We start from the raw sequence: 24,878 nt of genomic DNA, 5'->3' as shown, positions 1-24,878 counted from the left end.
GGTGTTGTCTCTAAGCTAGCATAACTACCCAACTTTTCACCATTGCTTACTAACAAAAGGGATTTCATTTGGTAACTAAAGCATGATTTATTTCTCGTTCAAAGAATTTTTGGCTGCTTGCCACGTGTTTTGCAACTGAGCGACATCATGGTACCTTCTGTTTGTCACTGGTGTCAGCAAGCTCTCTTGCAGTTCTTGAAATAGTTTTACCAGTCTGGGGCTTAGAGTGACTTAGATGAATAAGGTGCATCTTACTGGAAGGTCACATGAAAGAAATGAGGATTTGTAGGCCCTTAGTGAGAAACACATAGCAATTCCAGATCAGCGTTGCTTAACTACGACAAGAGCAAAATTAAAAAGTAAAAATAGGAAAGGTGTTGCTATGTCTTTGAGGTCTTTTTCTGTAGAAGCCATGTTTTGTTAATCTGTGGCTGAAAGATTTCAAAATCATCTATTTACATAACGAAGTAGGGTTTTTTTTTAAAATAGATTATTACTTCAGTTTGAACAGTAGTTGTATTAGCGTTTCCTCCAAATAACTGGATTGTGAGTTGAACTCTGACTAGTTTTTTTTTCCACACAGATTTAAGACTAAAAAGTTTACTATTCTTTTTTCTCTCAAGTTGAATCTTTTATCACTTAAAAAGGTTAACTTATTTTCTCTAAAATCTCTCTCGCAGGTCTTGGAATCTCAAGACATGTATTTCCTTGGACTGTTGTCTCTGCTTGTTTTGCAAAGCAAAGCCTTCAAGACAAATTTTCCTGACGAAACCATTGCTGAGCTTTCTGTGAATGTTTATAATCAGCTGCGAGCTGCAAGAGAAGATGAGAATATTCTCTTCTCTCCTCTGAGCATCGCAATAGCCATGGGAATGGTAGAGCTTGGAGCCCATGGGACCACTTTGAAGGAAATTCGACATTCCTTGGGTTTTGACAGCTTAAAAAATGGTAAGGCCTTTCAATCATGTTTTAGTATGGGGCTTTTTGTCTTAAAGGAGCAGATGGCAATGCCTGAGCAACGATGGAAGTGGCCCGGTCATGTCCGTGGGTTATTAATCAGTAGGCTTCTTGGCAGCCTGTTTGATGGCCTGAGCATGCTGAAGCATGCTTCAGTGGATTCTGCATAAGCCGAGGGATGCTAACATACAACCCTGGCTTGGACACCTGAATCTTAAGCAATTGCAGTTAATTGTTGATCTCTGTTTCTGTCTGCAGAATAAGCTTGCCTTTGCCTCTAGAGTTGTAAGATTTTTAGGAACATCCTTATTAGGGATTGTAATGAAACCTGAAAAGGCAAGCAGTAGTTTTAGCCATATTGCTTATAAGAAAGTATGAAAGTCTTAGTAATTTATCTGGAAATGTCTCTTACTTTGACACAACTTGCTTGGTTCTTGTAGTAGAACCTGTAGGTTCTTTACCCTAACTCTATGTCGCTAACGTTCTGTCTGCGTTGCATAATGTCGCATACAGATATGCAAGCTAATTTAGGAAATATAAGCATCTTGGCTGTTTCAGCATGATACGCCACGTGTTCCCATCAGCCTTTCTGAGAAACAGAGTGCATTTCTTTAGCAGAGAACAATACTGCTGCACCGTCCTGTTCGTAGTATGGGATGAGCTAAATCATGTGTTTGATGTAGTGCTGTGCTGTGGAGTGCAAGCATATTCTTAGCGCAAGCAACAGTATTATGATTGCAAATGGAGGGTATGAGTGAATGGCAAAAAAATGTCTTTGAAGAGGTAATTTCTATGTATTGTGATGTCAAAGTAATTGATTTGAAACCTGAATAAAATTTCTTATTCGTATAATGTACTGGACTTTAAGTCTTCAGTGAAAGGATCTTGGGGAGGAATTTCTGAGTACAGTGTTGAAGATGTTCAACAGTACCACTGCACAGGTGACTCTTCTCTGTGGAGGCTACAGCACATAATTGCTTCTACAGTTTGTTTCTAAAACATTGATAAATTATCCCTTAGCTATAATTGAAGTTATGCAGCTGATTTGAGCTGGGCCATTTACTGTTCTACGTACGAGTGGTATTTAGTGAAAGTACTCCAATGAGTTCTGCTTGGAATATCATTGCATTCAGTTTTTAAGGTGTGAGGTTTTTTTGGTTTTGTGGTTTTGGTTTTTTTTTTAATTAGAAATTTCAGCTTCAGGTAGATGATGCAACAGTACAAGCTTCTTATCTTAAAGCAGGCTACTTTAATCCCACTCAGGATTCCTCCTTACCCCAGCAAATGATTCTGTACTACCCCACACAGGATCCTGGAAAATTCTAGACCTCTTTTTTGCAGAGAGAAGTCTGTGCGGAACTCCTTAGCTTCAAAAGCTGAAGTTCACTTTTCCTTAAACTGACTTTCAGGGCGTAACAAAAATTCTGTTACAGATTTGTGGTGGCAAGACATAAAAGTGTGACTTATAAGAATTTAATTACTCTTTCGGTGTTGAAAGGATTACCATTGATAGCTTTGTCTGTGGTGGGATCCAAATGTCATGTTAATTATGCTAATTATAGGTAGTAGAAAAAATAAGCTCTAAAGAATATGTTCTGCCTTGCAGATTGTTCTTTCAGGTCTGAAGGTGTGTGTAGGTTTAGAAACAAGTTTATTTAAAAAAAAAAAGAAACAACAAACAACGCCTTTTTCTTTAGCATAAAATTTCTTTGTGAATTTCCAGCAGAAAAAAACATGGAATAACTTTCTTTTCTGAAACACTGAATCTTTTCTTGTTTCCTCAGGTGAAGAGTTCACCTTCTTGAAGGACCTTTCTGATATGGCAACTACTGAAGAAAGTCATTATGTTCTGAATATTGCTAACTCTCTTTATGTGCAGAACGGATTTCATATCAGTGAAAAATTTCTGGAATTGGTGAAAAAATACTTTAAAGCTGAAGTCGAGAATATAGACTTCAGCCAAAGTGCAGCTGTAGCTACCCACATCAATAAGTGGGTAGAGAATCATACAAATAGTAAGTCCTTGTGATTCTTTTATGTACTTCCTTCAGTAAGTGTGTTTCTGAAGTTATACAGTATTGTTGCCTTGGCCTTTATCTGTTCCATTTAAGTATCTCCTCCCATAAAAAGAATTCTAGTATCAGCTCTTTGTGAAAAAAATTTTTTTTTTTCCTTACCATCATAGAATCTTTGGGTTGGAAGGGACCTTTCAAGGCCGTCTAGTCCAACCCCCCTGCAGTGAGCAGGGACATCCCCAATTCGATCAGGTTGCTCAGAGCCCCGTCCAACCTGACCCGGGATGTTTCCAGGGATGGGGCATCTCCCACCTCTCTGGGCAACCTGGGCCAGGTTTTCACCACACTCACTGTGAAAAATCTCTTCCTTCACTCTAGTCTAAATCTGCCCTCTTTTAGTTTAAAACCATTGCCCCTTGTCCTGTCACAACAGGCCTTGCTAAAAAGTCTGTCCCCATCTTTCCTATAGGTCCCCTGTGCAGGGGGTGATCTTTCTTAACTAATATTAGCCATTTCTAATCATATAGTAGTATTTATCTGAATATTTTTTCCCTTGTCTTACTATCTTAGAGTACCTGTAACATTTACTGACGGAGGATGTTTTAATGGTAGGAATTTTAATAGTATTTTAACACTGATTTTGGGATTAAATAAAAAGAAGATAGATAGGTACTATTGCTAACTGCCGAAATGTTGTCTATAAAGGGATTATTGGCCTGTAGTTTGGATGCGTGGAGTATCGCTAGTTCTCTGAAGTCAGTTACAAGGTACTGAGAAAAAGAATACCAAGGAATACAAAAGATAATTTTGAACCCTAAAATCAGACCTTGTAATGTATTCTTTTCCAATGTAAGGAGACTAGATAGCATGTTGCGAGAGTAGTTGATTTTAGGAAGACTGTCAACGGAGTTTCACAACAAAAATTTGCAGCAGGGGACTAAGCACAAAATTACCAATATAAATATGCATATTCAGATCTGCATGATGTAGTGCTTGCTTCGCTTGTGGAATCCCAAAGATGTGGCACTTTCGGAATACATGCAGAGAGAGTCTCAAGGTATGGGAGTGAAGTTAGTCCTTCGTTGCAGGGATCTAAGCATAATCTCATTCTAGTTCATCTGGAACGCTCTGAGGGTTGATATTTTTAGAGTAATTCAGCAGGGATCTGGCTCTAACATCAGTTGTGCCATTGTAAGTTTGAAGGTATTGGAATCCCCTGTAAGGAATTAGCACATCACCATGTAGTCTGAGCATTTAAGAATCCATAATGCTTTATGGAAATGTATTGCACCAAAGTGGAAAAACACCTTACAGTGCTTTTATTCCATTTTGGAAATGATCTGTTTTTTTCCAAGGGAAAATGGCAGCTATTATATTCATAATAAATTCTGCCCTTTATGTCAAGCTACGGAAGCAGAGGGAATGTAAGTGATACAGCAGATTGCAGAGTGTTTTCAGGGAAACGTGGTGTCTGTCTGAAGGAAAAGTAAAATCCTCTTTCTTTAGAAAGAACAGCAAGTGCTTCTCAATACCCGCCACACGTGCTGACCGAGCGCGTAGCCATTGCCCCGGCAGGAGCTGTGCAGAGCTAACAAAGGCAGCGGTGGGTCTCTTAGCATTAGGTTGCGATAGTAACAGTCCCTCAGCCGAGTCTCTGACCACTAGATCTCATTCTCTCCTGCCTGCCAGCTCTGATGGAGGAGGCTCATTTTCTCATTAGGAAAGGGGTACAAGGCAGGCAGGTTTCCAATTCCAGCATGTTAAGCACGATGGGAGGCTTAGAGCAGAAAACTTAACTGACAAGGTTTCACTGGCCAGAAAAATCCTTATGTTACATTACTGTACTGACAAGATGAGGCTGAAAAATATAAGGGAATATGGTGTACCAAACAGAAACGGAAAAACTGGAAGTGTATTCCTTCTTAATTTTTCCTTTTTTTCCCCAACCACAGCAAGTGAGTATGGCAGAAATAAGATGTGACCCACACTAAGTATGTTCTAGATAAAATGAAGTATAAACAGCAACCCAGAAGAAATACTGCCCTATGATACACAAATTTAACACCAGTTAGTTGGTGTCATATGCTCCAGAAAGCAGAATTAATCGGTATTTTAAACCATGGATTAAGAAGTAATAATTGGGCTGAGGAACGCGTTTATTTTAACACCTTGCATTGCAATGTCAGTTAAAAAAAAAAAAAATGGAAGTGAGCAAGAAAGCTATCTGAAGTAGGCTGTAATTCCTCAAGAATAATGATAAATCTGGTCAGTGCACCAAATTGAACAAACTTGAAATTATTTTGTTGAAAAGCAAGCCACTTAAGATGAGCCAAAGCAGGTAACAGACTGTTTTCTGATGTAAATGACTTACTGAGGAGTAGGAGCAAAGCAGCTGCCATGCTCAGCTGACATACCTCCCATGAACAGAGCAGATGCTAGATGTTTTTTCTCTTTTGCTTTTCAAGAGCTAATGTCAGTGAAACAAATGCTGTGAATTTATGGTTGGGGTTGTTTTTTTTTTTTTTTAGATTAGTCCTTACTTTGAAGTCAGTAGGACATTACTGGAACTGAATGCTTCCTTCAGAATTGGCCCAGGTGAAGTTCCAATGGGTATACTTAGACCCTTTAAATTAAGCATCCATTTAAGTGCTGCTTTGGATTGTAGCCAAAGTTTGTAGAAGTTCTGACCTTAAGACGATAGTGCTGAACTGTATTAGAGCACTGGTGTAAACGTTCCTTACGTGACCACTTTTCTACTTGGTTTCATTGTGGGGTATATTTAAGTAGAGATCAAGAAACATTTGACTGACATGTACTCAATGGAAGGGTTTACGCACCTAGACTGTGATTTAGGTTTACAAAACACTGGCAGTTTAGTTTGAGATTTAATGGAACATCAGAATTGGAAATTACATGTTAGCACAGCTTTTTATTTTCTTGCCTTTTCCAAGCTGTTTTAAGTTTCGATTTAATGCTCAATTTGACATGCAGACTGACAGTTGGTTTTCTTCTTAGATATGATCAAAGATTTTGTGTCTTCAAGAGATTTTGGTGCTCTAACTCATTTGGCTCTCATCAACGCAATCTACTTTAAAGGCAATTGGAAATCACAGTTCAGACCTGAAAATACAAGAACTTTTTCTTTCACTAAAGATGATGAAAGTGAAGTGCAGATTCCAATGATGTACCAACAAGGAGAGTTTTACTATGGTGAGTCGGAGCTTTAGCAATTGAAAGCTAATAAGTTTTCCCTTAATAAGGCTGCAGCAGTAATACTTGTTTGTATTGTTGTCTGTTCTTTCACCTAGAATTTTAAATGTGGTGTTTGCCCAGTGAAGGGACTCTGATGCCTTTTTGTAATACATGTGCTTGTGTATTATAACTAGATAGCAACACCTATAATGACCTCTTTCTTGATTACTTTTTTAGGTATGTGTTTGGTGCCACATGGTGGCATTCAGAATGTTTATCCATTATAGCTAACCTCTTTACGATTATTGATCTAGTCCTGCTTCTCACTAAAATATTATTTTTTGTGCTGTACTAAATAGTAAAATGAATGTTTCCTCATTACCAATGTAATATCCTTAGAAAGGTAAAATAGGGGTTCTTTGAACAGCAGCACTATTGATCATTAACTTGAGCTTGAACTCCAAGTGGGTTCTAGTGTCTAGCACTGGCAGCATTTCACTCAGTCTGATCACTGACAAACTCTCTCTCCTGAAAAAAAAAAAAACACCTCTGCCCATTTCCATGGAAGTCTTGGCAGCCTTTACAACTTTTAAACTTCTCTCTGTCTAACCAGTGGCAGTTAGGTAATAGATTCAGAAGTATGATTATCTACAAACTGTGTGATTGCATAAGCTTGTTTTCTTTAAGAAAGCAGATGTAAGCCTCAAATCCTATGCTGAAGAAACCAATATAAAGGGTCATTTTTATCTCTGGTATCTAGTAAATACTGCTTAGTATTAACCTTCTGTTTTTCCCCTGTCTCCAGTAAAAACAAAGAAAATACTTATGATGGTTTTGCTGTTGTCTTTCTTTTGTAGGGGAGTTCAGTGATGGCTCCAATGAAGCAGGTGGTATCTATCAAGTTCTAGAAATACCGTATGAGGGAGATGAGATTAGTATGATGATCGTTCTTTCCAGACAGGAAGTTCCACTGGTCACATTGGAACCACTGGTCAAAGCCTCGTTGATTAATGAATGGGCTAATTCTGTAAAGAAGCAAAAAGTGGAAGTGTATTTACCAAGGTGAGAACATGCTTCTGTGTCAATAGAAGGGGAAAGACTGCATTCAAATTGATTGGAGTAGGTAAACCTTGAACATCTTGATCAAGTCTGAAGTTACGTAGTACCCATGTGCAGGTTGCTTTGACAAGAAAGCCCGAGAGGATACCATGCAGAATGATGGTTGTTTCAGCAACAGATGAGCCCTGCATTTGCATCTCTTTCATATGTAAACTCCAGAAAGGAGAATTCATTATTAGGAATGTATCCACCCTGAATGATGTTCAGAGTATTGCAGAACTCATTATGGATAAGTTCCATTTAGACAGGAGCCGTAGAAATATTGCAAGTCTGAATTCACAAAAACTAAAATGTTTCATTTAGGTCCTAATTAGATTGCTATGTGCTGCTAATTGAAAAAGTTCTAATGGTGTGTGTTTGTGTAGATACAAATGATTGTATTGAGAGGTAATTCTCATCAATTTGTCTTTTGTCTTCTTTCTTAGTTGTAATAAGTGCTGGTTTCTTTTTCCTTAGAGGAACAATAGAATAACAAGACCTTACCACTGGAAGGGATGAAACTTCTGTCTGTTCATTTATAGACATAAGTTGTGTGTGTTCAGTGGCATATTTGCTCACATGTACCACTTAGTTATCTTTCCTAGAATTCTGTTTCATCTGCCTTCAAATACTTTTCATGCTTGCCCTACACTTTAGTAACAGAGTTGTTTACTACTAAATGTCACTAATAATGTATAGCTGGATCATGATGTTCTTCGAGTGATTCATAATGATTTTGCTCAAGTGTTTATATAACAGTATGGTGCAAGTTTGATGTGGATCACTTCTCCTTATTCTAATTTTGTGGCACCATGCAGCGTGTACATGGCAGCAGAAAAAATAAACTATAGTGAATCCTTTTAATCATTAAAATAGTTCTTTGTTTTCAGGAGACTTGGGGATTTGAGTTTGTTATATTTCACATGCAAAGAGCAGGGCAGGAATCCCTGCAGTTTATCAGCTTGCTTTCCAAAGCAAAGGCCACTCTAAAGAAGCTGACTGCAGCTGAGCACAATAAAACAAGGCTAGCCAGGATAAATTAGGTTGAGATGGACTGGTGCTGTCAGTGTGCCCTGATTCCAACTCAAGATGGAATTCCACTTCTCTTTAAAGCTGTTACGCTTGGAGTCAGAGTGGCGAGGGAACGGTAGCATTTTGGGGCTATTTTTCTCTGCCCTATCATAAGAGTTCCCTTTTTAAGTAGCATTTCCTTTGAAGAGGCAGGGAGAGCAGCAAAGAGCTGCATTGCAGGTTTTATACAAACTGAACCTACTGTACACTATTCCTGTGATTTTAGTTTGTTTTTTCCCTTGGAGGCAGGGGAAGGGGGCTTCTCCTAGGCTATTTCTCCTGCTGGCTTGGGCAAACCTCACCTAGATGTTGATGAGAAGTAAAATATGAGGATTCTTCCATCTCTTAAGCTTTCCTTTTATAACTGGAGTGTTTCACAGCCGGTGCATCAAGTGCTGAAGTTGGACATCTTCTCTCAAAGAACTTGCAGAGTGTGAGATCTGCAACGGAAGTCTCTCTCCATTGGTTTTTACAGATTCTCTGTATAATCAGCTTCCAAATTTAAGAAGCTTAGGTATCTGAAGTTAAATACATGAATATCACTGAAAACATATTAATTATCTTTATGACTTAAATTAAGTTTATAGAGATAGTTTTGGGATTTGTTTGCTTCTAACCAAAAGCAGAGATTCCAGGATTCTCTATAGCCAGGTTTTCAGACGTGAGTTTGAGGCTTAGATTTTGTGTGGTCATAAAATGTCCTCATTTATTCCATCCTCAGGCTAGTTGTCATGCCTGTCTCTCTCATCTAAGAACCTCGAAGAACTTGGCAAACATTTGTGAATTAAGGCTATACAAAGGCAAAACAGGTACAGCCAGGTGTTGATTGTCTTCAGTATTTTCAGATTATACAAGATAACTATCATGAGCTTGAAATTCCATGTAGTAATACTGCAGTTTCCTTACAAAAATTCCAAAGATTAATTGCATGCTCCCTAGGTGTTGGATTTCCATTAGGGATTCAGAGGTGATCTGCAGGATTTTATCAATGCTCTAAATAAACACTTCATAAATATTTTATGCTCTGACTCAGAAAGGCATGTTATGAAATATGGCCTGCAGGCTTTGTCCACTGAGAAATTGAAAGCAGCAGTGGAATAAAATTAAATTTTTATATCCTGGAAGATGCTATCCAATTATAAAGTGAACATTTTTTAAACTTATACATTTGTAATAGGGCCTGAATGACTAGCCAAAGCAGAGTTAATCACAACTTTCCAATTTCTGTCTGCATTATCTGTGTGCAAATGAAATTGTGTATTATTCCTCTTAATAGTGAAGGAGAGATTTGTACAGAATTGTTAAATTATACTTTCTCATTTTCATTTTCAAATCATTGTTTCCAGCTTAACCCAGATTAAAGTGATCAACATTTTAATCCACTTTTTGCTATAGCAGTGAAACAGACCATGAATCTAATTTACAAAGCTGTTTCTCTAACATAAATTATTTGAAGAGCATAGGAGGAACTGGTACCTAATAACAGTGCTACAGTCTGCAGATCTCCTCTTAAAGGTTATTCCAGTATGCCTGGCTTTCTATAATGACCTTCTTGCTTTTTTTTGTACGTTTAAAATACGTGTAACATGCCTTAGATGGTGTTGAAATGATGAATTTCTTTAGCTGAAGGTTGTTTTCTCTCAAAAAAACCCCACAAACTCCCAAACCAAAAGACCCAGACATTCTCTCTTTTTTTAACATCCTCTCTTGAGTCCCCTTTTAATGAGGAATAGGCCAGTGTTGGTTGTTCTTGAGATACAGTCATGGGAGAAGCATAAAACTGTCCTACTGAAATACACCCTTAGCCAACTTCTGCAGCCCATTTGTAGCCCTGGATAGAAGGACCTTGCCAGAGGAAGAACCATAACCTGCCTTGCTTTGTCTGGTCAGAGCAGCTGTATGGGTTTTTTGTTTCGTTTTGCTGTTAGTGGGGTTTTCTTGTTGCTTGCTTTTCTGTTTTCAAGCTATTAAATCATGCAGGCTAGTTCTAGCACTTCAGGACAATCTAGCTGAAAGTCCAGCTGAAATGTTGGAATGGATATCAGCTGGCAGCTTTGTATTATAAGCTGCTTGCTAGGTTAAAATAGTGATTCAGATCCCGAGGGCCTGTCCTCCAAGCAAGAATATTGTTGATTTCAAGCAGTAGAGCCTTTCCTTTGTTTGCTTTTTGTTCTGCAGAACGTAATGTATTAAAGCCAATCTACAAACGTGGAATGTCTTGCTTTTGCTCATTCAGATCTGTTAGTAATTTTTGAAATTTTTAGAAAGTTTTGCTTTGGGATAAATCACTTTAGGCTCTAGTTCACTTCTGTTATATAACTAGAATCCTTCTTGATTCTGTGGATCCTGAGCATCTAAGGACTTCACGGAAGATCAGCATTTCAGAAGGGTTGCATAGCATTATACAAGGTGAAGCCACCTTTTTTTCTGTCTTAAAAGTCTGTAAATAGAAGAAAGATGGCCTGACATGGCATGTTAAAGTTAATGCTCTATACAAAACCTAACGCTTCAGATATGTAACTAAGGAGACTGTTGATGATATAAATGCATCGTTTGAATCTAATGCTTGTGTATAAGTTTTAAATTTCATGAAAATATCATCCATCTCTGCTAAACTCTCCCATGAACTGTTTGTCGGTTTCTCAGTCTCATTCCGCTTCCTGAGCATCCCATTCTGTTCTTCATTTCATACGGGAGAGATCCAAAGACGGTGGAAATCAAGGGAAGTATTTTTGTTCAGTTATTTGGATTGCGTTTTACATGTAGGAAGTAGAGTCTTTACAAATGAAAGTTGTAAAAATAAATATAGAGCTAACTCCCATTTTCACGTCTCCTTGACTTTGGCTCACAGCTGATGGACAGAGTCACTATCCCTTATTAATATTTTTCTGTTCAGCACTTTCTAAGGAGGTCTGTAAGCATATATCCATGCACATGTGTGGTGGTGAACCTTCTAGAACTGCTTAAGTACAGAAGCTCTCCTCTTCACTCAACAGACCAGTCTTTCTGTTTCTGTTGTGGTCCTATGGTGAAAATACCTCACCTTTTCTTCAGTGTCTGAGCTTTCTCAGGCTTCCCTTTGTGGTTTTTAATGCTCCCAGTTGCAACTATTCCATCACTTCGGATACTGAAGTATTGAAACTGATTTTTCATAGTATTTCTAGGATCAGAAGCACCTAAAAGATTGTGTTAAAAAATACGATCATCTGGTTTATAATATGCGACAAGCACTGCAAATAACCACGTGTTAGGGCTGGTATCATGTATCTCAGCATTTCCGAAGTCTGGAGGTACAGCAAATGCCTGGCTTGGGAAATGAGATTGAATGTCTCTTCTGTGTTCGAGGTTGTCAGCTTTGATTTTGAATACCTACATCACTGTCTATAAGGAACGCAAAGAAATCCAAATATGGCTGGAGGATAACTCATACTGAATGTTTACATCAGTTTGCATAGCCTGAAATTATATTTAAAAGTGTAAAGCAGACCTGTTACTTTTTGAAAGAGGCTAGTTTTGATGTCAGCTAAAATATTTGAAATGTCATGAATAACAGCTTATCTGTAACTCTCACTGCTTTTCAGAGCACGTGAGGAAGGAGGGGAGATGCTATTTTGAATAGTGGTTTAGAGTGGGTTTTTACCAGATGATAAAACTAAAAGGGGAGAAAGGAAGTAATTAGTTTTATTTTTGTGAAGGGATAGATTGGTATTTATAGAGCTGATGTGATATTTTCTGTCTACTTCATTTGTCATAAAAAGTAGGAACTCTTACAGATATTTTAGAGACCTTCACTCATCCACCTTTTTGGTATTTGCCTTTCCAGTTGGGATAGCCTCTGTCCAGGAATTATGGGGCTGCAACTATTGTTCGTGTAGGTGTTCTTTAGCAATATAACCACTTGACTTGTTTGCATTTCCTTTCTTCAGACGCATGTTCAGCTGGGGCTTCACAGGTTGTTTTTTTCTTTCTTTTTTCTTTTTAAAAACATCTCCCAAACCTCTTCCTTGACAAAAGATGCTTTTGCATCCTAAACATGCTTTCTTTCTGGGTCATAATCCATTGCTTAGCAGATAAGTGTCTTTTCTGTCTAGTGGTCCAGAGAATTAAACCCACCTGATTTCCATTTATATCTTATAGTGATTCTCTGCAGTTGGAAAAAATGCTTTTTTGCAGTTATTTTTCTTATTTGTGATGTCAAATTCTGCTTTTCATGCAGACTTTTCGTGCTAGTGTCCTATCCTGATATTCTTTACTAGTTTGACATTGCTACTTAATAGCTAAATTATCTTGAAAGCTTGATATTTAATTTAATACTAATTGTGGTGAAATAAAAGGCAAAAAAAGGGAAAAATACACCATTGTGAATTTTTTATAAAATGCATTTTAATATTAAGTTGCCTTTTGTGCATGTTTGTGAGGTAAGTACAGTTGGACGTGTTTCTCAAAATGTTATAGTTGTAATATAGAAGGAAATATTTCTGGATTTCCTCAGTGTGCACAGACAGAACCTCTGTACTGTTTAACTCTCATTAACTCTGGCATCAGGAACCAAGTCTTAATTTATCTTTCTTAAGGTTTTTACTGAAGTCCCTAAAATAGATCTGGACTTACATTACAAGTGTGTAGTGAGAATAAAACTAGCCTCTTGTTTTGGAGCCTGTAAGCCAGTGGGAAGTTTGAATGAATGAGCATGCAGGAGGTCTTGTGAGCTCCCTGCTTGTAGTTTTTGACCAGTGTGTGTCCACAGCTTTCTAGGAGGAACATGAGTGGTGATTCCTCTTGAAGAAGAAAGCTAACAGGACACATTTCCATTTCCTACAATCCCTGTTGGCTGCCATTTTCAGGTCCTCTCATCTGTGTACCTACATCTCATTCATTAAGATAATGCCATCTTTTTTTTTTTTTTTTCTTAAATGCTGCCACACCGACTGATGCAGGGTATGCTAGGAGACCATAAGCTTCCTCCAGTACATGAATATTTGTTAGTCTCTTCTGATTCTTTTGAGAATTGCTAAAACAATAAAATCACAGGAATTGGTTCTTGTGTTTTTATTCCAGGCGTATCCTGGAATTCATCTGGACTTGCAGTGCCACCAGTAATTTATCGATCATGAACTATCTTCATATCTTATTTTAACTTGCATAAAATTCTTCCCTGGGTAATGACTAATATCTGTTCCATCATAGATTTTTGGCTTCTTATGGCATTTCTAAGTTCATTATTAATGTAGATTGTGTATTGGATTTCTCATTCTGTGTAAATGTTGTAAGTGAGGAAGATCCACTTGACTCTTATCCATTTGTCTTTTGATATCCAGATTATTCTTTTTTCAAGCTGCCAAGGCTTGTACATGCCGAGTTATCATACATCTCAGCTCTTCGTCAGCTGTTCTCTACTTAGAGTCCTGGCCTATAATTTCTTCTCAAAAAGAACATGTTCCTCCATGTAGTCGAGGTAGTCCTGAAAAACAATTATTATGAGAAATTGCACAAAAGCACATTTTACTTTATTTGGTTCTAGCACAGGTAAGACTCTTCACTAAGGACTGCAGTGTAATTGTAGAGTTGTTCTTGGCTGAAAGGCTTGCTGGAGAAACTGTAACACCACCTTACGGACTATATATTTTGTGTTATACAGTTATAACCGGTCACTGTCAGCATAATTTACATCACTAATAATTTGTTTGGTCATTCTACAGAGAACCCATAACTCACCCATAAGAAGCATTTATAATTAGCCTTTTGTGTTTGTCTGTAGACGTCTGGCATTTTCTGGTTGGGGCTGGCATTCTTCTTATCATTCTGAACATAGTTCTTCGTTTCTCCAGCTGTCCAGTCTGTTTCTGACCATACATAAAGGATTTGAGTCTTCTTGTCTTACTGACGCCAGGCATAACTTTCAGAATGTTTGAAAAGAAGTCTTCATAAATGGAACAAGCTTTTGACCAAAACCTTGCGCTCAGGATTAATCTCAATTTGTCCTTCCAGCATAGTAACAGGGCGTAGAACATGGCTTTGCAAACTAACCCTGAAATCCTGCCAGGTTATACTCACATATTCATTTGTGCTAACAACTGTTTGTTTTCCCTGTTCTTTACTCACAATCAAAACCCAATTAAAATTTTGCCACCAGAGTAATTAGAAGCTAAGTCAGAAATGCCTTATATTCGTGTTCATAACTGCTGGTCTTTGCTTATATTGTCTAAATAAAAATGGAGTATCTTTCTTACTTTCCTACTCATTCTTTGCCAAGAGCTGGCTGTGAAGTTTGTGCTGTCCTTTGCCTTATTTGATATTCTATTCCAATATGTGTACAATTAAATCCAGTTTTTATAGCAAACCTTTTGTATAAAAAAGCAAGCATTTACATTAGCTACTACATAATTTTGCACTGAGTTTTTATGGTCAGGGACTGCACATTCCATTAGCATATATTTGACTGCTGCTGCATTAGGAAAAAAAAAATCCACTTGTGAAAGTAAACTAATTTGTTTGTAATTTTCTAGAAGGTGTCACTGTGCTGTACTGCTAGTGCTGAATCTCTGATTTTACATTATTTACCTTGGTGTTTCAATCGTCATTACCTAGAAATTTTAAATGTCTTAATAAAAATGAGTACTGCTTCCTTTCTGGACTTTCCATAATTTTCTGTTATGTTCTCCAGATTCACGGTAGAGCAGGAAATTGATCTGAAAGATGTCTGGAGAGGTCTCGGAATTACGGAGCTGTTTGGCAGTAGTGCTGACCTCACTGCGATGTCTGGTAAGAGGTTCTTGTGTTGACTCTCAAAGTATATTACGAAGTAGTAAAGTCACCTAAAGATAACCAACGAGCATTTCAGAGTGGTCTTATGGGAAAAAAAAATCCAAACCTAGAAATTTTTTGATCCTTTGGGATTTTTGCATAATATAAGGGTATGCTCACTGTAGGAGCAGTTGGGGCAGGGGAGAAATCCATCAGAGAGGTATGTATGGGGTGGGGAGTTTTTGACCTGGGAAAGTTCACTCGGTGTATTTCAGAATTGGAGCTTACCAGAAATGTAGATGAAGTGTAATACTATGCAGGAGGCAAATCCACATTAGAGCAATATATGGCTTCAGTACCTTGATGGCAAATGGCATCTGCACTACATGAGGTTATCTTTTATCTCCAGAGGATATTTGTTGACATCATTAAGAGCATTAAGCTGTTGTACAATTAGTCATCTCCCCAGATACCTGCTGTATAGAAGCAGCACAGGAAAGAAAGAGTTTTGAGATAAAAGCAATTTAGTCACATACGCTGCTTGCCTATTTCAAATTGTTGTCAACGCTTTCTTTTCAGAAGTTGAAATATCCAATAGGCTTAGAGAATTCAGGTTGAAATGAGATGTTTATGCTTTTAATACCTTCTAAAAGGTATTGAAGTGGCACAAAAGGTAGCTAAGTCATCTTTGCCTGAGCGGTTGTTTCATTTTTGTGTAACAAAAGAAGCCAGGCACGCAAGCAGTGTATTTAGCAAGGTCTGAGTTTTGGCAAACCCATTTGTTCTCAATCTAGAAGCATGTGCCAGTGTGAGATTGCCGTCATTGTTCTTGTAGTTCATGCTTATATACCGCTCCCTGTGTGTGGTTCTGCTCTATGGTTTACTGCCTAATCAGCAGCGATCCTTAGCTGATGGGAAATAACTGTTCTTAATTGTCTGTCTCTGGAAGCCAAACTTGTGTGGCTTATTCAAAATAGCGGTAATGAAGACGAACCTTCCTCTAAAATTTACAGCAGAAATGTTTATGATTTTCATATCCTTTTCACTTTTGCCAAGTTTGAAGTATTGTAGTGTATCATGTAGATTATCCCACTGTTTTTTCCGCTTTCACTTTTGCAGTGAAATTGTGGGAAAGCTAGAGTTAGTTAATGTGAAAAGAATTTGAATAAATGAAAAATCCTTCTTTTAAAAAATACCATTTTTCTGAAGAAAGACATCTTCAATTTCTCTGCCACCCCAAAGAAAAGTAAGCTCTCCAATAACTTCTGATCTACATATAGAAAAATATTTACTTGAGGAGAAGTACGAAGGAGAATGGAAAATACACAGGGGAGATTGAACCACGAAGGCAGTACTTGGTTCTTACTTCATTTCATGTAAAATTCACTTATAAATCTGGGACTAATTCTGTAGTCGAGAGGTTAGCAGGAAGATTGGAACTTGCTTGTGCTTTAATCCATGTGACTAATGACTTGTTTAAATTTTTATATTTTTGACAATTATACTGTAAAAAATCAAATTACCATGTTTTGCATGACTGAATTAACTCCTCTGCCATTTAAAGATTAACTTGTTTATTAAGTAATGTAGAACAGTGTATAGAGAGAATAGATGAGAATTCATGACTTTTACTGTAACATTCTTGCTTTTCACTTAAGAGAGCATCTGCCGCCAGGTAATGAAAGGTCATTCATAAATTAAGAATAAGAAAATGTTTTTGAAGTAATGTCTTTAATGAAAACCCCACTGTTGATGCTATGGAGATGAAATTTTAGGTAATAAAAATACATTAAAAATTATGTTTCATATCATTTTCAGAATGTAAAATGGGGAGGGAGGAGGAAGGGAAAAAAGATGGTGAAGAAAAATGTTGAAAGCTTGCTTCTGCAAATACCTGAAGAGCATGTAACAGGGAAGTTGAAGCCAGAAGTTCACATGCATCTCAGTGTCAGCCCTCTGGAAAATTTGGCACTTCAAGAAACCTTAAATGCAGATATTTCAACAAAATGTTTGTCTGGATGCTTTTAATTTAGGAAGATACAAATTGTAAAAGAAATCAAAGGAGATTTTTGAGAATTTCTGTTAGATTTAAAAATACTCTTCTCCCCCTCTCCTGTTTCTCTTGCCTTTGGATTATTGTCAAGGAAAGCATTCTGCAATTTCAACAACAGCCCTAATCCTGTAATCAGATCCAGGCACAGATTGTTGAGTTCAGTGAAATTCTATGTGGGCTTAGTAGATAGAAATCAAATTGCAGGATTACAGACTTATTTTTCAATATTTAGAATTTTTTGCTTCTTGCACTCAATCTGAAAAATGGCAGTAGACAAGTCAGCTTCACTTTCGGGGTGTCTGGATTGCGAGCAACCAAAGAGAAAGTACTAATCCAGGTGCACACTTTACAGGTTCTGTTCTTGTGGAAATTAAGTTCTTTGGCAATTAACACAGGTGAGTAGAACGACACTGCTATTTGGCTGTCTAGTTGTGTGTATTCTGACTCTCACTTTCAGCAAAAGACTTTGATAGGTTTTACTTGCATCTCCAATTCCATCAGGTGTTCAAAATAATCTTGAAACAACTTCTGGTATTTGAGATTTTATAATTTACACAGCACATAACCTTGCTACTTGAGTATTTGAACACCACCCTAGACTTACCCTCGAACTAATTTTGATACTAAAATTCCCTTTCTCTTTGAAATGATTATATTCTTATTGCTGCATAATGCCTTAAATGGCAACTGCTTTTAACCAGAAGGTGACCTACATTTCAGTGAGTAGTGAAGTGATCTTAATGACTTTCCCAATATAAAGTAGTCAGAAGAGCATCAGTCCAGTAAATAGCTCTTTGAAGTCTTGACTGAGGTAGGTATAATTTTTCTGGGACAACCTATGCTAGAAAAGCCAGTAAACCTGCGTGCTTTTTTAAAATGAGACTTGCAGAGCAACCGGTTGGCAGCTATGAGTAGGAGTCTGCAAGCATATGGAGTGTAACGACAAACGAAGTGTGATGCTAACTGAGTCGTGTACATTAGAAGTAAGCTTCAGATTACTCCCACACGTTAATGGGTATCTAGGCTAGGGTCCTGCAGAAAGTTTAAATTTTGATACCAAATCTCCATGGGACTTTTCTGAGATAATAGCAATCAAGTCATGGTGGTTCTTATGAAAAACCCAGATTCAAAGAAGTCACTAGAAAAAATGACGTGATACTCAGGGAAGGCCCACCTTATCCACAAGGACAGACATAAAGGAAAGACGTACAATAACGGCAAGATGTGTATGATACTGAAGTATTGCAGTCAGTGATTTGACAACCACAAAACAGAACAAAGAGAAGACTGCCTGAATACTCAGTGACGTTATGCTTCCATATGAAAATAGATTCGTTCACTTCAGGGGGAGATGAGTGAGAGGGATGTGATAGTGGCAATATAAAGAGAAAGTAGAAAGAGTCTAGAGGAATTAAATTGGGATGTGGAATTGCTCTTTTCACTATCCAAAGATAAAGATATCCAGTGAAGTGAAAAGCAACAAACTGAAACCAAGTAGAAAGCACTTATCTTATGGAAAACTTAGCCACAGAGATCTTTGCTGGCTATTCCTTGAGGTCATGAGATTGGTAAGATTAAAAAAAAAAATTGCTTCAGAGCAATCAAAGCAAGCTATACTACATTGAATAAAGGCATTCTGTATAGTCTCTGGATTAGAAACTTGGTTTAGGGTATCAGGCACATGTTGAGTGAGAGGATCGTCTTCTTTTCCAAGTTGTGGTGTCATTTTAATCTGTTTTCATTTTGCATCTTGTTCTGAAGCAACAGTAATACTATAGCTAGAGCAGTGTGCCGGTGTAATTTGATGTACTGGTCTCATCTGCAGCGGCATTTCTTGTATTCCTGTCAACTGAACAAAATATTGTTGGGTTATTTTAATACTCGGATCCTGAGTACATTTACAAGTAGGCCTACTGGTATACCTGATGGGAAATGTTAGCAACGTTTATGCTGTCTGAATTTGGCCTCCATCTCATAAGCTTATAGATCCTATCTTCTAAGGTGCGAAGTGCTCTGATCAGAAATATACCTCGGAGTATCATAAGCACCACCACACTATGCAAAATAAAGCATTCAGGATGAAAATACAGAGTATTGCTGTGAATATTACAGGTCACAGGAACAGGCTTAAGTGCTGTAATAAAAAAACCCTGTGATTGAAATAGGTGATTAGGCTAAGTGGGCATTTCTTTGTCTGTTATTAAACATAAAAAAAAATTGGGGTTTAAGATGAGGAACTCCAAACAAGCATTTTTCTGTAAAGGCTGAAAAGTTACTGTTTTGTTTGGGTGTGTGTTGTACAGCTCAAATGCTCGATAGAGCTTTGAAATGGTCTCAAGCAAGATAGCGAAGTGCAGCTGCCTGGGAGGTAGGATTTGCAGAACTGGCCAATAAACATGCCGAGAATCCTGTTAACTGACGTGTACAACGGCAGCACACACGTAACGCCAGACATGCACAACGGGACTTACTGATGTGCATGGATCTGTCACCCTTCTTGCCGTGGGTATCTGTCCATTTTCACCTATGTAAATGTTCTTGCACATCTAGTGTTTGTTCTGAAGCATTTTTTGAAAACTTGAGACTTAGCGGGTCCATAACGGAAGCTTGAGGGGATGACCATTGAACACTCGATTGTAGTATTTAGTTAGCTTGTGATTTATTTTTTACAAGGAATGCTTGAGGCTTAAAAGCGATGTTAGTGTTGGAATGCAGCCACACTGTATTTCAGGTGGCCTTTCTGTTAACAGTTCAGGAGACAAAAGCTGTGAGAATTGGGCTTTGTGTTCTTCAAGATAAGTAGATGCTGCGTGTCCCATGTTTTAAAGTAACACGGTGGAAACTTGATGCTAGCTTTCAAGATAGCATTACTGAAGGCTTGGAACTGAAGCCTAGAACTAGTACAATATTTACCAATCTAGTATATGTTTTACTACACAAAATCCCAAAGGGAATGAATTTGGGGCTTTTGTTGGTGCGATTTAAGTTAAACGGCTGAATTAGGAGGTTACTTCAGTTCTGAGTGTATGTAGCAGTAATGAGATCTGCTGGGGAGAGACATTTTAAACTGCTGTCTCTTGTGGTTTTAGCTTGCTCATGTATTAGAACTAGTAGCTGTCATTGTGAGAGCCAAAATAAATGGGTAACAATTAGATGAATAGTCCCGAGCTTTGCCTCCTTAGTCAGCCTTCAGCTAGAGTTTTGGTGTTGAACATTTTGTGAAGGATCAGAAATGCAAAATGGTATAGCTGTCTTGCTGGGGTGGTTAGATGAGATTTTCATGGTTGTATATCACCCTGTTGGGAAAGCTTTTGCTCCTTTCTCAACTGTCAGTTGTTCTCTGGCATTAGGGTGGATTTTATGCAGGTACAATAAATGTATGTCTAATACTTGTTATGTCTTTCTGGTGAATTTAGTCAAACAGATAAAATGGTGTTACATGTCTTGCTTCCTGCAGGATGCCGAGTATTCCAATAGGTCTGATCATGTAGTCACAGAAGAAAAGTAATGATACATCCACTGACTTAAGCAGGAGTAGGCTTGGACCGAAATGAAAATACTGACAAAGAAGGATGGAAATAAACAAGATTGAAAAAAAAAAAAAAACTAGTTCCGTGGTTCCAGAATATTTATCTTCAGCTTCTTTTAAATATAATGACAAGAAGAAAATACCTAATTTTCCTGGATGAAGTCTGGACTGCAGAATAATGCAATGCAGAATAATTTCTAATGCAGAAATAAAATCTCTGTGTATAAGTATTTGCCATGTAATGTCATAATCCTTTTTCCCAATGGTTGCATTATAAAATCTTGTGCTCAAGGATTGTCTTCTACTCTGTCTGGTACACTGGTGCTCTAGGTGGTGCCAAGGTATTTTAATATCCATAGCGTAGGAGAGCACTACAAATTTAAGCGAGGTAAATGGTGCTGTTAAAGGTATTGGCAGAAGGTATTTTAATGCAACTCCGAAGCACAAAGCTGTTATTCTTTCCTACTTGGTATAGAAGGTGGGTAATGGTGTTGGGGCTTTTGGCAGTGTTTGTTTGTTTGTTTTTGGGTTGTTTTTTTTTTTTAATACTTCAATCTTACTGTTGAGCCACTTGAAATATATTTCCTTTTCCTCTCCAGATAACAAAGAACTTTACCTTGCAAAGGCATTTCACAAGGCATTTCTAGAAGTTAATGAGGAAGGATCAGAAGCTGCTGCTGCCTCAGGTACCTGGCTGAAAAGCAGAACTAAATGAAATGTCTGGTTATTCTGTGTTAGTTAATTTTTTTAAAACTGACTTACTGTACAGCCAGCAAATATCTAAATAGCACGTAGCATGAAGACACAGCGTAGCAAGTATACTGCTTTTCAGAAGAGAATTCTGGAAATTAAGAGTGTTAGCACTTTTTTAATATGGTGTGTTTCACAAAGCATTTTGAGCATCCTGTGGAAAACCTCCTCTCCCTTATTTTTCTTCGGATTGTCAGGAGGGGTATGTTGTATTTTCTTTATGGAACTTAAGCATTTGTAATTTTTGATCTGCTAATTGAGATGGTCAAAGGCATTTGATCCAAACAGTTAGAAGGAACTGAGAGCTGTTGCAATTGCATTTTAATAAGCTTGTATGCAGACATGCAAGATGGGAAGTGCTAAATGCGAAAACATGGCTGGCCACATTAATGCTAGGAGGCCAGGTGGTTGGTTTTCTTGGTTATCACCTACTTTTCCTGAAAATAAGTTACATTAGTTGCTGATATGTATCGTTAGGTGATTTCTAATTGCCTCTACTTGTACCAGTCTTTCAGGAAAGGAAGAATGACTTCCCTAGTCATGAATATCAGTAACTGGGTTGAATTGTAGCATTAATATGGACAGAGATTACTGACATGCATGAGTCTTTGTTCACAGTGCAGTGAAAATATAAAAGTAAATGAAACACTGGGAAATAATAATAATGTCCTGGAGAAATCCATGCATCTCCAAATAAAAATAACAAAGAGACAAATTTTGCCTGATTCCCAGTTAATTTTACTTTCAACCTTTGCGTTATTTAAAGACTCAAGCTAAAAGCTGCAAGATCAGCTCATTTGTTGCATATTCCATAGTTATTAAGGACTACCTTTTATCAACTGCTGGCTTGGAGCTGTTTAAAACAGGTCAGCAGTGCTGTCTCACGCAATGCATTTTCTTTCTACAAGTGAGCGGGAGTCATAACTCCTCTTAAGGTTCTGGATCTTAAAATTTATAAGCTGCTCCATAAGCCTGGGAAATTGTGCCACTCTCCATTGTTAATCCTTCTTAAAGCATAAATAGGCATGCAGTTACTCTGCAGTTATTCTCAGCTTGATTTTTCATGCTATTTCTTGGTGACGCTTAGTGCTGAGAGTGTGGGATTTCAGTGACTGCTCATGAGCTTCACAAGTATCTCTCATGAAGAGCAGGAGAATCTGCAGTGATATTTAACATGTTGCCTATGTTCTTTTTTCTGTAGGAATGATTGCCATTAGCAGAATGGCAGTGCTGTATCCCCAAGTTATAGTTGACCATCCCTTTTTCTTTTTGGTCAGAAACAGAAGAACAGGTGAGAATATTGCGGACTCTTCCACATTTTTCACAGTACATCATCAACTATGCAAAAGAAATTCGCATATTTTGATCAATGAACTGGTCTTGTATTATGAATTTTCCTTAATTTGTCTTAAAATACCTAATATTGAAAGGCTCACCTTTTCTATGTCCCATTAATGTTTCTCCAAGTAAGACACCAAAATCTGACCTAATCTGAAAAATATTCACAATTATGTGATTAAAAACCCCAGGAAAAAAAAAATTCAGCATTTTTCTTCAGAGAACACAGCGTTACTACCCTGAATATCCATAATCATTGCATTCCGTAAGAGCTTGGCTGTAGTCGGACCGGTGAGATATGTTCCCGGTATCAAATGATTTGCATAATGGACAGATATTACAGCTCTGAATAATTCTGTTCTGCTCTTGAAGTGTTCTGTGGCAGGCCAGGCATGAGAACAACACTCAGTAGCAAAACGGGCAATCACTAAGTAATTCCTTAATTTCATATTTGTAATTTGTCTTAATGATGTGGATGTGACTGGATGACAAAACATTACTATGCACCCACACCCATATGGGTCTGTGTGTTGTGGTATCTTACATGTTCTACAAGCAAACTCTGGTAGGTTTCAGTTTGATGGGTTTTTTCTGATTTGAGTTTCCCATTGTAGTATCAATGTTGAATAAACCATTTAGATTGCAGTAATGCTTACAGTCTAGCTGGATAGGGTCACTTGGGCGCAAGGCACAATACCAACTCTTAGGATTTTGGGTTTTTTTGACCAAAACAGAGTTGAGTATCCTTGCTGTTGTAGACATATAATTGGGAAAAAATGTATCTGGAGGAGGATATATGCCCTTTTCCCTATTCAATATACAAAAACTCCCCAAAAAGAAAATTTTAAATCAGAACAGAGTAGAGCTTGGTAGTTTTGGGGCAGCTCTTAATGTTGCATGGGCCTTGTTGCACGTAGAAAGACAGATTGCCAACAACTATAGTTAAAGCCTGACAGCTTGTTACTAATCTAGAAATCTAAGGGTAGAAACCTTCTGAAAAAAATCTGTCATGGTTACCCTTCTTCTCAGAAATACCCCAAGTGCTCATGATTGATTACTGTGTTTAAACAGGTTAGACAGAAATGTATAAAACGGGAAAGATGTAAACGGTGATTAAATAGTGTACAGGAACAGTATTCATATAGAGAATTCTTTGTGGTGGGTTGCATGCTCAAATCTGGAGTAAACCTGTGAACTCAAAATAATCATTAACTGATTGGTGTGCAGCTTCTGGGACTCACGTCTGATTCTATGAGGAACGCTGTCTAGCAGCTCAGGCATGTGAGGGTTAGAAGTGATCGTGAAGGTTACTCTGATTACGTGTTCACACTTGAGTTAAGGTTAGCTGCTGCCTTTGGAGACCCCCAGCCTAGAAACCAGTACTGTGTCATAAGCGCTTGACATCAGTGGCAATACTCCATGGGCCTTCGTCAGAACCGCTGAAATGAAAGTGAAGCTTTGTGTTGATTTCTTGTGGGTGTTCAATCAAGCCTTTAGAACAAGCAGAGGGATACTGAAATGCAGAAGTTTTCACTGTTCTTGTCTGTACTGTGTTGGTTCTGAATACAAAGAGGTCCTTTTCTCTAGGGCTATTGATCCATTGCCTTTCATGGCTACCAAATTCTCTGAGACGTACGTTCCAATAAAAATTGTGCACCACATGTTCTAGAACTTATTATCAGTATTTATCATCTTAAAACGTCAGCTTTTCCTCTTGGTTCTGACATCTTTCCTTCCCTTCCTCCCTTCCCACTTTCTCCACAGGTACTGTGTTATTCATGGGAAGGATAATGCACCCTGAAACAATGAATACAAGTGGCCATGACTTTGAAGAGCTTTAACTGCCACAAGCTACCAAAAAGAGGAGATAAGCACATAAAGTTTGAGGCTAATATATTTAAGGTTTGCTCTGTTTTCCCCCAAGATATTGTTTAAAATGCTTTCAGATCTAACTGTGTGCAACTCAGTTTCCGGAGGAAAGCTTACAGTATTAAAGTAATGGTTCTGTTTCTGTCATCGTGATTGCTGTGTCCTTAAAATAAAATTGTGTACATGTCAACAACTGTTTTTTGTTCTAGTAAATTGTAAAGCAAAACACTGCAAATCCATTATTCCTAATTTTTTTTACAGT

The 24,878-nt window shown here is 37.8% G+C and overlaps 1 protein-coding gene across 1 annotated transcript; it reads left to right on the top strand.

Moving 5' to 3' along the window:
• Positions 1-698: 698 nt before the first annotated feature.
• On the top strand, positions 699-24,588 carry LOC309407721 (neuroserpin; the record flags this gene model as incomplete). The annotated part of the gene is made up of 8 exons (XM_082003339.1): positions 699-948; positions 2,742-2,972; positions 5,988-6,182; positions 7,022-7,226; positions 14,998-15,095; positions 21,259-21,345; positions 22,611-22,700; positions 24,512-24,588. 8 exons carry the CDS (start codon positions 699-701, stop codon positions 24,586-24,588), a joined length of 1,233 nt encoding a protein of 410 aa, XP_081859465.1.
• Positions 24,589-24,878: the final 290 nt, after the last annotated feature.

The sequence above is a fragment of the Phaethon aethereus genome (genome assembly GCF_964289735.1).
Source record: "Phaethon aethereus genome assembly, chromosome: 9".
Taxonomy (NCBI): Eukaryota; Metazoa; Chordata; class Aves; order Phaethontiformes; family Phaethontidae; genus Phaethon; species Phaethon aethereus.
This window is presented reverse-complemented; position numbering and strand designations above follow the sequence as displayed.